Source organism: Anabrus simplex, chromosome 6 (assembly GCF_040414725.1).
Source record: "Anabrus simplex isolate iqAnaSimp1 chromosome 6, ASM4041472v1, whole genome shotgun sequence".
NCBI lineage: Eukaryota > Metazoa > Arthropoda > Insecta > Orthoptera > Tettigoniidae > Anabrus > Anabrus simplex.
The window spans coordinates 133,759,496-133,775,417 of record NC_090270.1 but is presented as its reverse complement, the minus strand read 5'-3'; the positions used below and the strand labels follow the sequence as shown (position 1 = coordinate 133,775,417).

At 37.7% G+C, this 15,922-nt stretch overlaps 1 protein-coding gene across 2 annotated transcripts in view; it reads right to left on the bottom strand.

Annotated features, from left to right (window-relative positions):
- Nucleotides 1–15,922, bottom strand: part of LOC136876197 (lon protease homolog 2, peroxisomal) — a 212,228-nt gene that overhangs the window by 144,977 nt on the left and 51,329 nt on the right. For both annotated transcript variants that reach the window (XM_067149939.2, XM_067149940.2), the window contains 4 exons: nt 9,088–9,277; nt 8,907–9,013; nt 8,644–8,797; nt 769–946 (listed from right to left, as the gene is read on the bottom strand). In XM_067149939.2, the coding sequence (XP_067006040.1) occupies nt 769–946; nt 8,644–8,797; nt 8,907–9,013; nt 9,088–9,277 (629 nt within the window). The remainder of the gene's footprint in view (nt 1–768; nt 947–8,643; nt 8,798–8,906; nt 9,014–9,087; nt 9,278–15,922) is intronic.

Sequence of the window (15,922 nt, the reverse complement as noted above, 5' to 3'; positions counted from 1 at the left end):
AAAGCCGAACGTTTTAAATGCCTTGTTAACGATATTTAACACATGCTCATTGAAAGATTAGATCCTTTTGATTACTAAAAAATAATACCAAGATCGTTAATTTTATTAACACACTCCACTTCTTGAACCTTTAAATGATAATTGAATACAGTAACTTGCAACTTTCTCATGAAGGATATTGCACTGCACTTCGAAATATTTAGGGTTAAAAGCCACTTTTTGCATCAATCACTAATATTATTTATATCACACTGTAACAATTTACAGTCCCTCACATTTTCAATTACTCTGTAAAGTTTAAGGTCATCAGCATAGAGCAGGTAGTTGCTCGAATGGATTTGTGATGGCAGATCATTAACAAATAGAAGCAAACATGAAGGTCCCCATAGTGAACCTTCTGAAACGCCAGACAGGCTGATAAGGCGAGAAATTATACCCTCGTATTTTACACGGCACATTTTTACACACACGCACGCACGCACACGCACACATGCACGCACACACAGATTGGCGACCGGTAGGGGGTGTATTTCTGTATTGACAGTGTTCTGAATATTTTGCAACAGGACTTACAGATATACACACACAGATTGGCGCGACCATGACTCTTGCGAGTATTAGACATGAATAATAAAACTTACACAATATTAAGATTTTTTACTCATACCAGATTTTTGACTAGTTATTCTGCTCACTATGAGCTACTAATTAAGAAACATGCACCACCTTGTAATACATATTGTAGCGTAACAGAGAATAGTGCCTTACGTGAGCTTCTTCTCCAGTTCATCCAATTCTTCATTTGAATTCCCTTTGTTTAACAAATCAATCACTTTCATTACACCACCATTCCCTGCATTACTGTCTTTGATGTTTATGCGATGTATCACTGGCTTAACCTCCTTTATCATACTGTGTACTGGAATCCTGCGGACATTTTCCAGTTCTTAAAGGAAAGAAGGAAAAACCGTATCTATTAATGAACCATTCACACATCATCGCTCTCTAATAGGACCATAAAATTATACTCATTAAACCAAAAAAAAAATCTCATAGTGCACCCACAAGAACAAATACAAGAAATAACTAGGACTCTTGAGTTTTTGAGAATAATGAACAAATGTTTAATCTGAGGTGGTGGTGGTGATTACCATTTTAAAACAAAGTACAACTGGGCTATTTACCAGGGAAGTTATGTTCCTTAGTGGAGCTGGAGGATTAAATTAACACTAATCAGAGGGGAAGAAATATCAAAGAAGTATTACACTTCAAAAAATGAAGTAATCGGCAAAAGAAAGAAAAGGGGAAAATTAGAGACTCCCTAGGCCTCGAAACTTAATACTGTCGTAGTCAGAAAAGAACAAGAACTGATCAAAAGAGGTTGGATAAGAAAGATGAGGGTTACGATCCTAACATAAGATGAAGCATTCCAGACTGACCGAAGATAACTGTAGTTGTAAACCCATGCTCCCAAGCTGAAAGCAACTGAACCCCCCTTTGGTCACCTCTTATGACACGCAGCGGTTACCGTGGATGTTATTCTACTGCCCCCACCCAAAGAGGGCATAATCTGAGGATTAGTACAGTACATATTTTTAAGATTTAAAAAAATGTTTCAGTATACACTAGAAATGAAGAATAATTTCAGTATTTATGAATGAACTGAAATGGTAAATTAGTTGTATCTGTGTTCAACATACCTTGTTACTGAATTCAAGTCTCCAGCTCCACTAAGGAACACAACTTCCCTGGTAAATAGCACAACCATATAGCTAGCAGGCCTACATTCCTTTCAAAACTTCAATGATCTTTACAAAGCTTTAGTATGCACCAATATTTAGTGAAATTTATTAAGCAAATTCTTTGCAACACTAGAGAAAACTGTATCCGTATATCAGTCAATGAAATGATATTGCATGTGTTTGATACATGGCGAACTTCATTGTTGGTAAATTACGTTTAAACAATTCTGACAAACCCCACTTTCACGTAAGTGAAGTGCCAGAAAAACCACAGTACAAACTCGTTTAGCCGACCCTCTTTAATCTAGACCCCCAGTTTATTATTACTGTTGTTATTATTATTATTATTATTATTATTATTATTACTATTATTGTCCGACTCGTTGGCTGAATGGCCAGCGTACTGGCCTTCGGTTCAGAGGGTCCCAGGTTCGATTCCAGGCCGGATCGGGGATTTTAACCTTCATTGGTTAATTCCAATGGCTCGGGGGCTGGATGTTTGTGCTGTCCCCAAAATCCGCAACTCACACACCACACATAACACTATCCTCCACCACAATAATACGCAGTTTCCTACGCATGGCATATGCCGCCCACCCTCATCGGAGAGTCTGCCTTACAAGGGCTGCACTCGGGTAGAAATTACCACAAGAAAAAAAATGACTATTATTATTTGTTCGTAAATTTGCTTGTCTTCATGTACGAATACTTTTCCCCCTGGAGACAGGTTTCTTTTAGAATTTTATGTTTAGGCAAGTTTGAATTGAGAAGAATACTGGGCTAAGTTTAATATAGTGTACCTGCTTTGCCAAAAGTCAGTTGTGAGTGCCACATACTTGATAAATACAGGAAAAGGGAAGAACATAAGATGAAGATAAAAAAGGGTGTACTCATCCCCGGCTTTCTCCTTATCCTACACTTTACATGTGAAGACTGAAGAACTGTCAAGCTGGCACCTCAATGAGTGTTGAGGCCCGCCCTACCGATGAAGCTTGGAAGCAGAAACAAGCTCGTCAGAAGCTGAGAAGAGATGGGTGTAGCAGAACTGCGATTAATGAGAAGTGTATTAGACCCCTTTCTCATTCACTTCTATAGCTGCAAAAAGTAATGGGGAGGGAGATTCCAATATGCAACAGCCTCCCATTTCATGCAATGAACACAGGACTTTTGTCTGAAAAGAACTATAAATTGTACATGTGTGTATTCTGAATTTTTGAGAATAATGAACAAATGCATAATCTGAGGATGTGGTGGTGATTACTGTTTTCAAATGAAATACAACTGGGCAACCATTCTCATTTAACACTAATCAGAAGGTAAAAATCAATGATGTCCGACACTTTGAAAAATGAAGTAATTTATGACTGTGTTCCAAATCTTACTGGCTACCTTCATTGGAAGGCAGCATTTCTAAACGTAAGAAAATAAAACCATAAATTATGAATACATGACCTTTAGGCGTACATATATTGTAAATATATCAGTTTTATTTACTCTTACTGTATATCACAACACTCATTTCATCTCATTAACTTCTCTGATGAGAGCGACATCAAGAAGGACATCAGGTTGTAAAAACTCGCTATGAAGATTCATCTTGCTTCATATCCGACCCAGTAGAGAAGCAGGATAAGGGTTGGACATATAGTTTTGTGCGAAGGGTCTATGTAATATTTACCCAGCAGCTAATTTCACTAACCGTTACACTACCTACAGAGGCAGACAAAACACAGATACATTGCATATCTGATGCGTGCTTACAATGCACAGGTTGGAAATATGAAGCTGTTCGCCTATATGCGAGACGTCATCGAAGCTGTGGTATGCTACGGAAGCGGGTATTACTTAACTATGAAACACAGACATACTGCATGACTCTGATGTGTGTTTGCATTGCACAGGTCAGATGGACAAAATAATCCACCTATTTGTGTGATGTCATCGAAGCTGCAGTATGGCTGTACTCGCTATGAAGTGGAATCGTTCTTCTCTGACAAAATACATTGCAGGATCTTATGTGCAAGCTTTAATTTTTTTAATTTTCTTTGTCTCGAAAAGCTGGGAGAAAACGTGAGAAAATATTGTATTTAAAGACAGCAATGTATGAAGATGTAGAGATTGTCCTTTTGTGTTTTCATGTTTGTTCTTGTGTTCTCTTTCTACACTGATCTGCTATTGTGTTTTTCTGATTGTGTGTTCCTTTTCTTGTTCCTATCTCTCCCTCTCTATATACAGGGTCTCTCTTATAAACCCAGACCGAACGCATGGTGTTTGTACTCTGCGCTATGGCAGCTGCAGCATGGGAGGCGCACGCATAGTTCTTGACCTTGGAAGTAGCCTGCACGTGTTCGACCTGGGAAGCAGCCGCCAGTCTGAACCTCAGCTGTTAACATGGTGAGACAGTTATCACAGCAACACCGTATTTTTGTATGTCAAAGTTCTGGTTTCATCTTAATGGTCATGTGAACAGACATAACTCTCGCTGTTGGTGTGCAGAAAATCGTAATGGTGTTTATGAAGTCCCTCGTTATGACAGGAAGATTGGTGTTTGGTGTGCAGTTAGTGCGAGACGAATAACTGGACCTATTTTTTTCGAGACTAAAGTAAATGCAGAAAGATACTAAGATAACATTTTGATGCCTTTCTTCCATTAGTTAACGGAAGAAGAAAAATCACGTGGGTGGTTTCAACAAGATTCATCCCCTGCTCATACAGCAGAAGATTCCCCTTTTTTTTTTTTTTTTCTTTACGTCGCACCGACACAGATAGGTCTTATGGCGATGATGGGATAGCAAAGGCCTAGGAGTTGGAAGGAAGCGGCCGTGGACTTAATTAAGATACAGCCCCCGCATTTGCCTGGTGTGAAAATGGGAAACCACAGAAGACCATCTTCAGGGCTGCCGACAGTGGGATTCGAACCCACGATCTCTCAGATGCAAGCTCACAGCTGCACGCCCCTAACCGCATGGCCACCTCGCTCGGTAAAGATTCCTTTCTTACAATCTCAGAAGTGTTTGCAGACCGAATGATCAGTGCTGGTCTATTTCCCCCTCATTCTCCAGATCTAACAGTGTGTGATTTTTACTTGTGGGGTAAAATGAAATAAAACATGTATCGAACAAATCCTCACCCACTAGAGGAAGTGAAAGAAAATATTACGACTGAAGTCAGAAACATTACAGTGGCAGAACTCACTCGCGTCAACCAGAATATGGTTACCAGATACACTGCCCGTATAACCCAGGAAGGACAACACTTCCAGCATTTTTTATAAGGTAAGATTTCATATAAGATTGTATACACACTTAAAGCAGGGCGGCCACGTGAGACATAAGTTCGGCTGAGGCAGCTGCCATAGGGCAGAGTACAAATACCGTGCATTCAGTCTGGGTTTATAAGAGAGACCCTGTATGACTTGATCGGACACTTGTTTGCTCCTTTCTGATACTTGTTTTGATATATACTACTAGAGGGCCTGTACTGCTCCACAGCATTCATTATAAATAGGCCAGATAACGTCTTGATATGAAATTCCTCCCCGTGCTGTGTGGGTTCTTTTTGAATGTCTACTTTTAGGATTTGTATTATCGGGTAACCCAATCACACCATTTGCCGACCCTAGCTTGCAAAATTTATTCATGGCATATGAATCCAATGGCGAGTTCAGCTTGCGGCGATGCACTGCTGTATATCAACATATGTAGTTCAGTTACTAACTCACAGATACCACTTGTATGCATTCTGAGCTGAAGTTTAGACATGTGGCTTCAGTTATTTCCCACACACCAGGTTATCACACACTTCTGGAATAACAAATAAAAGAATCTTTGTTCATACTATTTCGCTCACGTCAGTTGCAATCATGGCGTCAAGCAGATGTGTTGGTCTTGATGAAAATGGAATATGAAAGCTAATAGATAGTGTTTTAGAGAGTGATTATGAAGACAGTGATATCTGTGACGACTAAAGAGACCCTGAAGGTCTTAGTTCGAGTTTGAGTGATGTGTGTAATAGTGCTCATGACACGGAAAGTGATACAAATGACGACAGTGAGCCAAGTCTTTCGAAACAAGTTCATACCTCGGCGTAGACTAACTTGACTGACTGGAACTGGACAAAAAGTTAAAATATCCCTGTTGTACATACGTTTAGTGAACACAGCGGGGTTAGTGATAACTTACTGAAAAAGTATGATACGCAGCCACTATCTTAACTCACAGTTTTTTGGGAATACATGAACATTATGTCTGACAAAATATCTGACAAGACAAATGCTTATGCAGCAAGACACTAGAGCAATCCTGACAGAAAGAAAGTGAAAGACGATGACAAATGGTTTGAGACTACACCTGACGAAATTAAGGCATACTTTGCGTTAGTTATACTAATTATTATCAACACACAGCAAAAGGATATAGAAAATATTCTTTTATCTCCTAGATATATGCATTTTCAATTCCTTCACTGTGTATCACAATATCGCTGCTAACAAAAATACGAACTATACTGACTTCAGAATTAACATTGCAAAGCAGCTACTTGAAACTGTTCAGTTGCCGGAGTAGTTTGTTCGAGGTCGACCTTCAGCGAGCACCACCCCTACCAGATTATAAGCTAAATCATGGGCCCACTTTCCCATGCATATACCCCCAACAGAAGTCATGAAAAGGTGTGTTGTGTGCTACCGCCAGGGTAAGAGAAGTAAAAGTTGCTGGCAGTGCAAAAAGTGTGGTGTAGCACTTCGCTTAGAAGAATGTTTTGAGGTGTACCACACTCAGCAGACGTACTAGAAAAGCGGTATTGGTAAGCTTATTCCTTCGTTATTATGTATGCAAATTTTCAGAACGGAATCTTTACTGGTTGGTTTTGTATGATTTTTGTAAATAATACTGTGCAGAAGACTGCTGTAGTGCAGGATTAAAATGTGTTTTCTCAGTGAACTGCTACGGTATTTAAATAGGATGTGAATGGGTTAATTATGTGTCAAGTGAATTTCTGTAGATTTCTTTATTGTGACATTGATTTATATCTTATCAACTACTTTGTTAGTTTAACTATTTTGCACTTTTAGAGTTATTGCTGTGTGTTTAATTAAAAGTTTTAGTTTTATATTATTTCGTTTCCCATGGAGCTTTGTCCTTGTTGCAGCCTGTATTGTCTGGGAAGTAATAAACAATAAAAATAATAAACAATAAAAATAAGCGACAATTGTATGTATTTATGCATCGTCCTCTAGATTCAAACAGTCATCGAGACTGTCACCAATCAACCTAATGAACCCGGCGTCAGTTAATAAGTGCACACTCAAAGTAATTTGTGCACACCTACATACACAGCATCAGCCAAGGAGCGTACATTCGATGCACACTTCCTTATTTACATCAGAACATATTCTAAAAGTGAAACTGTATAGCAGACGTTTCATTTTTGGCATATATTTTGGCACTTTTTAGCATATATTATTTGCATGGTTCTAATGAGGGGTTTTATACATAATGATTCAAGTCCTAGTTATAACTTTAACATGTAGAACAACCATGGAAAAACAAGTCCATGAAACTGTATTTGAACATATGCATAACTTGAAATAAACTTTCAACGAATTAGTTTGTATTCAGTACATACAGTACATATCAGAGAAATGATAGGTATAGAACCAAAATGGCCAACTGGGCACCAGTGAGATCCGAACCCACAACTTTCCAATTTCGAATTGGATGCTGTTACCAGTTGAGGTACAGAAGCCTAGGTCATATTCGGTCTGTTGGAAAGGTTCTAAGCTACAGGTTTGGCACTACGGCCATCACAACTGTAGAGTGCACGCAAATTGCCTGTTGTAGGATAATTCAATGAATTTTACTGAACATGACCTAATACAGTGAAAATTTATTTTGCGTACACAGCAGTCGTAAAAATTCAATATTCACATAAAACCTACTTTAGGAAAAGTAAAGTTCTTGCTACAAAGTATTACAAACAAAATCTAAGCACTTGAGACCAAGATGTCTGTCTACCAAACAACAGCTGCCTTCCTTGGAAACAGTACTGGATGTGATAAAAGGATATATTATAGAGAAGGTACCAAATGACTTGATTCTTGTGAGAAAAGGTTGTGGTACAGCTGATGTTTACACTTAAAAATATGTATGTGTGGCCTATGGTAACTTGAGTTTACTAAAACTGCATACAAAAAGATGATAGTCCTAAAAGACGATTTGACTACAGTTCATAAAGCATGTCACTGAATCAAAATGAACTTCTATAAGTCAGTATTTCTTTTCTTAACATCATAACTGGACATGAAAGAAATTCAGACACTGACAGAATATAATAATGTCTTACTATTTGCAAGTTACATTTTAATATGAAAAGGAAGTGAAAACTATAAACTATTAAATGCTCGTAAAATCAATTTGAAATATGTGAGTTAGCATAACCAAGGTAGAGACAATGACAAGAGACTGGAGGAAAGGAACTTCAAATGTCTTTCTGGAAGGAATCAGAGTAGAATAAGTTTTTAACTTTAAATCAAGATCACGAAGACAGTACCATTCAACAGAAAATTCTTTACTAAATTTCCCAAAAGCATTCAGTACCTGGCAATGTTACCAACTGTTTTAAATTTATTTCCTCTTTCCTTCAATAGTTTAATTTGTCTTTTACAGTCTTTGTTTTTGCTTTAGTTTCTATTTTTACACATACCTGTCTATATTTCTCATTTGTATCCGATTTTGGTATGTTCTCTTTTAACGTTGTCTGTACATTCCATAAATAATTTTTAACATTTAGGCCTATCATCTTTCTGCATGGCTATTCAAACGATTTTATAATGTGCAATAATGCTGTTTACAGGGACAACAGACACCATTTAACTTTAATTCCCATTGAAATCTATACTTACGTTTAAGATGTCGACGAAGGAGAGGAAGCAAGATTTTTAGACGCTCTGACATGTCAATAGCATCTAAGATAGCCAACTTTTCTGAAAAAGATGCATTCAGCGAAGCGGCACACAAATCCACCAAGTCATGAGCTGACAGTGATCCCAGAATAGACTGGAAGTAGCAACAGTGCACATCTTTAGAAAACATAACTTTTTCAAAAGAATCTTTCTCACTGTATTTTTTTACACACTATGACTGAACATTGGGATAAATTGCTTACTTTAATGTTCACTATATGCGGAACACGAGGGTCAAGAATTCCAATCACCTTTGCTGTCTTCTGACGAAAATCATCCATCAGTTGAAACAACTCTGAATTCTCTCCATCTGGAAAGAAATTCCATTCTAAAAATCCAAATGGGGTTGTTATAAAAATGAAGTAAGAGTAGTAAGGGACCTACCATCAGAGGCTGCTATTCTATCAAGCTGCGTTACTACTGCCACTGGAAAAGGTTCTGTACGAACCATCTTCTCTACCCGAAAACGGCAAAGTCCCAGGACATACACAGTACACATTGGACGTGGAAAGTTTACAACAGTTGCATGGACCACTGCTGCTGCTGTTCCAATGCCATGAAATGGCAAATGTCCCTAAAAATGTACAATTAAAAGTGAAACTTTCCCTAAATAATAAAGTAAACCTAAAGACTAATTTTATGTTTTCATTAAGAGATATCGATATGATTATATTATTTGGAATATTCAATGCAGATTTAACATACAATGTTCAGTAAATAGCAAAGGTTTTGACAAAAGTTGTTAATGGTTAACATGTTAAGCGTTAGGTCTTGTCTTTATATTTAAGTGTGCATATTTAATACCTAGGATATGGTAGCTCTTATTGAGACAGCATGGAAATCAAACCAGATTTATCCCTCTTATCGAGAAGGCATACTTGTTTTACAGTACAGTCTGTCGTTTACAAGAGTTGAAACCAGACTGTTGCGTAGAGTTTTTTAATCCCAGGAACCACACCCTGTTTTAGTATAGGCTTTCTTACCTACAGTATAACCAAATTTCACAGTAAGTAATTGATTTTATCACTTAAGTGAGCATGGAAATGGTATGTCTTGGCAGTATAAAAGTCTGTTCAAATCTCATTTGGTGGTCCAGTTAGCAGTATGCTCAGAAACAACAACCTTATGTGGCAAAGATCTTATTGTTCCTAAACTGGATGTTGATGCTGGTATGCGTTACGTATTTCCACAAAAAGAGAGGATGTGGTACATCCCAAAGGTTTCTTTTCTCCGTCTGTGCTCTGTGTTCCTTGTTGTTTACTACCCAGGTAAACCTTCCTTTCTTTCTTTCTTTCTTTCCTTCCTTTTCCTACACTGGCACTACTGTACTTAAGTTTGGTACTTTCTTGTTGCTAGCAGCTTAGTGGCTTACATGGCTGTTAGTCATATTACCAACTGTTGATGAGATCATGTAATTTTCAAAAAGCTTACCTGTTTGATGATGCTTCTTGTTTCAAGGGGCCTACCATCTAGGTCATCAGCCCATTTTAAAAAAATGAAAGTGTTCGCAAGTTACTCAGACAAGCTTCAAGGTCTTGAAGACTGGGCAAAGTGGAAATGGCACATGTGTATGGTATTACTGCATATGGACTTGAAACAATTGAAGGGCTGAGTAAAACTGTGGTACAAGTGACAGCAAAGAAAAAAACAGCTTTGTCATAAATGTAATCTTCTTGCTGGCCTTTTCCAAATTTCCCAGGGTCAGCTCTCTCAGTGGACTGAGGCTTATAACACTGCACGATACACCTTACATCTCAACAGTAAATGGTAAGGCACCTTATGAACGTTGGTATGGATGGCAAATAGACTAGCTTGATCACTTGCGGATATTTGGAACAAATTGCTGTATTCACATTCATAAGAATTACCACTCAAAATTTGACGACAAAGATGTTTCTGGACATATACGTTGACTAAGTAAATGATAAATAAATTTATTTATTTATTTATTTATAAATAAATAAATAAATAAATAAATAAAAATCAATGTGAGACTTAACCCAAAAGTCATACACAACTTACACATCACTCTCGTAGGTGATACTCAAGAAGATGCACACCAAGGTGATTCACGGAATTCATCTCCTAGCATTATAACATATGATGATTCTAAAGAACTGAGATTATCAACAAATACACTGGATCAGAAGAAGAGGAAGATGCCTTGGAATTTGGAAGAAGCAAAGATGTAACATTACAAGACTATGAAAATATTCAAACTTCTTAAAGTGAACACACACAAAAAAATCCCAACTGGATGGAAAGCAATAAATTTGTTAGTATAGTATGGTAGCAGGTAGAGACTTCTTTGAAGGCAGGGCTGCCCAGGGAGTGGCGCCCCTGCCTATGTGAATCCCAGAACACACTAACCCAGTATGTAACATCTGTAAGTGCCCCATTCAGGGTTACGAGTGAAGACCTCAACGGCATCTACAGCGGAGAAGTTGGACTTCGGAATGGTGGAGACTGCGGAAGGGGCAGGCCTGTACTTGGGGATTAATATGAGTACAACCTGCTGCCTTACAAGTTGGATAGGGGACTCAGAATAAGACATGAGCTGGGACTTTAAACATCATGACCCTCACTGCAAGTGTGAAGAGCTCATTGATCTCATGGAAGAAAAAAAAAACTAGATGTCCTAGGGATGAGTGAAACAAAGTGGAAAGGGAAAGGTGTAAAGTCTCTTTACAAGGTTACACTCTCAACTGGCATGGCAATACAAATTAAGCACGTAATGGTATAGCATTTCTCCTAAGTAAACACGGAGACGCAGTTATAGACATAGAATATGTCATATAAAATTAAAAGTTTAGTTTAACAGTTCCACCTTTTCAATACAAAATTTTTGTAATGAGGGTTACATTACAAATGAAACATTAGTACTAGTTTCGACCTAAGGTCAAGGTCATCATCAGCCAACAACACAAATTTAACAACATATCAAATAGTCCATAAACAATGTACATACATCACAGAAACATTGTCGTTTGATCCTATAAAGTTAAAAGTTGAAGATGAAACAGTCACAATGGAGATAAAAGTTATTATTATATGTAAATTGCATTAAAGTAAGGCACTTAGCTGCCATTGAAGGATGATTCAATTTGATCAATCTGGATGCGAAAGATTCTTGAAAATTCGTGTATCCCTTGCTACAAAGTTCTGACAGCTGTAAGTCATCATATGGTAACAGTGGCATTTAGAAAACAATTTATGCACATGCAGTGAACAATGTAGAAACATGGTACATATATGTCCAAAGAGCTTCTAGTTTAATGCCCTTAAAAAACTGAAGGCAAAAGTTGCGCTTGAAAGTCAAATTATTTCTGTGAAGTAGGTGGAGAAGATTCGCAGTTCAATGGGGAAACAAGTGAACTGATAAAATAATAATAATAATAAAAAGCCAAATTAGCACAAGGGCTGTTGAGAAAAGGGGGCCAATCAATTACTAAAGATAAATTAAAAAATAATAAAAATATAATATGTGACTCACCTTGCGCTGCAATGTGTTGGACCGTTGCCTACGAGATACACAAGGCCGGGAAATACAGCACACTAAACTTGTCCTCGAGATACTTCCGACAAGTTACAAGTAACTATTCTCATTTTGGTTCCGTATTGAAGTTGACGTATGTCTCAAGTATTATTACAATATTATAAGTCCACCTGTGTGTTCGCTTCTGTAGAGTAGTGGTTAGTGTGATTAGCTGTCACTCCCGGAGGTCCGGGTTCGATTCCCGGCCCTGCCACGAAATTTGAAAAGTGGTACGAGGGCTGGAACAGGTCCACTCAGCCTCGAGAGGTCAACTGAGTAGCAATGGGTTCGATTCCCAGCTCAGCCATCCTGGAAGTGTTTTTCCATGGTTTCCCACTTCTCCTCCAGTCAAATACCGGGATAGTGCCTAACTTAAGGCCACGGCCGCTTCCTTCCCTCTTCCCTGTCTGTCCTTTCCAATCTTCCCATCCCTCTACAAGGCCCCTGTTCAGCATAGCAGGTGAGGCTGCCTGGGCGAGGTACTGGTCATCCTCCCCAGCTGTATCCCCCGACCCGAAGTCTGGCTCCAGGACACTGCCCTTGAGGCGGTAGAGGTGGGATCCCTCGCTGAGTCCGACGGAAAAACCTACCCTGGAGGGTAAACGGATGAAGACAGAAGAAAATTAAATTCGTTCTAACAGGAATAAAGCTCCTAAATGACCAATTTTAGCATGCTTTTCAATTTGTTTAGCTTTTTTTTTTTTTTGTGGTCAAGTTCAGATACCGTAAAACTCTTTTTTCTGATTTCATTACCCGTATCCTACTTCTCAATTTACAGATTGCTTTTCTGTAATCTGGTATTTAATTTTCTCATCCTTTTTTAACAGAGATACTCATAGACTTTATTTGATATAGAACGGAGACTTTTACTCCTTTTTCGTTTGTGGCTGACGTATTAAGATATGATATTTTCATCGTTATCTGAATTGGAACTTTTACTAAATGTTGAAGGACCGGGCGAGTTGGCCGTGCGGCCACGGCCGCTTCCTTCCCACTCCTGGGCTTTTCCTATCCCATCGTCGCCATAAGATCTATCTGTGTCGGTGCGACGTAAAGCCACTAGCAAAAAACAATTTTGATGGCAATACATCATTTTTGGGAGCTGGACGCTTCCTGCGTTTGACATTTTCCTGTTTGTGAACAGGATACACAATGAAAACAGAAGGAAGTTTGATTGATGTGCTTACGCCTTACACTGAAATCTGTTTTATGAGAATTGCTAGGTACCTAAAGAGATCCTACTATATCACCTTGCCTAGAAATAGTTTGCTTCCATTTCTCCCTTAAACCACACTCGGAAGGGAAACTATGGAACGTCAATTTTCATGCTTTTTTAGTGTCATCCGAAATACAGAGAGGTACACAACAGTGCACCTTCTTCTCAACCTCACAGACACTCACCGACAGAAACAATATTCACAATAAGTTGCACAAAATCAACACAGCATCACAATTACTCCGCATATCACAATGTTAAAAGTCTGCCAAGATCAGAACGGAAACCTGACATCTAGCGGCCAAACCGTGAACTCGGTCGGGCCGCTTTTTCAGTGACAAATTAGTAGCTATGTCCCGGCCTTATATATTATCTCGTAGGCAACGGTTGGACGAATTTCATAACTGATTTGAAGGGAAGGAAGATCAGGAAGGGAGGGAAAAAACGGGATAGGGCAGATCGGAGAGAACGGGGAAGGGAGGGGGAAGTGAGGAGGGGCTATTTTATGGCGGGGCTTTCTTTAATGAATTGAATGAGAAATCGATTTTTGATTTGTTAAATTAAAATTTCTAAAAATAATAATGAGAAGGTCAAATAGAATGTTGGATTTCTCTGAAATGACATTAAGGTTGTAGTTTGAATTGAAATACTGATCTAAATGTATAAAACAATTTTCCGTTATATCAAGTAGGGGGCCTTTGTTTAATATCTTAAGGATTTCCATATCTTATTATTTAATCTCTAAAGTGCTGTGAACCCTATTTTACCATAAGGTATGTTAGGGTTGTAGTTTATACAAAATATACAATTTCTCTGATAAAATTCAAAATACATAAACAGCAATTTCCATATCTTACTCTATGTTAGGAAAATTATGGTTGTAATCTTGCATGTATTGACCTACTGCTACTTAGAGCATTGATATGTTCTGAATATCTTGTGTTGAAAGTTCTCCCAGTCCGTCCAACATACGAAAAATTGCAATTATTACACTTAATTCTGTAAACTCCTGATTTTGAGAAACTATTTAACCGATGTGAAATTGCATAAGATATCTCCATTTTGATTATTTGTTTTAAAGGCTATTTTTACACTGTGTTTCTTAAAAATGTTAGTGATTTTATAGATCTCTTGATTAAACGTGAAAGTGGAGATTAAGGGAATGTTGGGTTTTTCTTTCTTTAATGTGGTCGAAGGACAATGTCTGTATCTATATATTTACAAAATTTATGCAAATTAAAGCCATTCAGTCCGGCCATTCTATCCGGTCAATTTTTTTTTTTAGCTGAAAGGTATTCATGCACGGATTTGTCATCAGGTACTATAAATCACTTAACTTCTGCCTTCCTCAAATTATTTGATTTTTCAATTTTTTTGTCTCCTTGAAGCAATGTTATCTTTGGTTCTAATAGAGGTACGGAGTTAGTTTTAGTCTAAGAACATTCAATGGATCAAGTTCTTTCATTTCAGCTATTAACTATTCAAATTTGTTGATACTGAGGAGAGTTATGAGTGCACATTCAATTTGAAGTCTCATTTCTTCAACATTTTTTCTCATTGAAGCAATCATATCTTTCGTTCTAATTGAAGTACACAGATCATTTTGGTCTAAAAACACTCAGTGGATCAAGTGCTTTCTTTTGATGTAATAACTGCTTAAATTGGTAGATTCTGAGAAAAGTTATGAGTACATTTGTCTCCATGATGAAGATCTTTGAAGGACTTTTTAACACTTCGGCATGTAGTGTTGTTCCAAGGAACGTTTAATTCAATTTCTTTGTGTGATGTATTTTCAAGTGTTTCGTTGACATAATATTACATTTTATTGCCACAGCAGATCATGTGCTTTATTTCATTAACTCGAAACAAACAACACCACTTTGTACATTGCAGGAAACTGCTAGTTTGTTTATTATTCTTTCAATGAAAATGATCGTAACCATTGGATTTTGCGATACCTCGAATGGTGTTCAGTTCATTTTTTAGATTTTTTTAAAGACATAGGTACAGTAAAGGCTCGGTGAACTAAGCTTTTGTAAGTTACTCATTTGTGAGTCTGTGTGTGTATTGAGTCTTGGCGGATTATAGGAGTTTGAGTGGGTTTTCTGAAGATCTTATCATTTAAAAAGGTTGGGTGTCTGGTGATGGTTAAATCTAAATAGTGTATTTTGTGGTCTTTTTCGGATCCCAGTGTGAATTTAATAAGTGAATCAACGTTATTAAAACTGAGAAGAGTGGTAGCAGCGTCAACTGTTTTTTCATCCATAATTACTAAGATATCGTCTACATATCTAGCCCAAAGGAGGATATTGTTTAAGTTTTTGTTGTTGTCAATTTTAGTATGTTCTAGAAAATCTAGGTAGATTTCTGCTAAGATACCCGAGGCTAGTGAGCCCATTGCCAAACCTTCCTGTTGATAGATGATGTTATTAAAAGTGAAGAAATTGTTACAACTAATTTTAGAATGG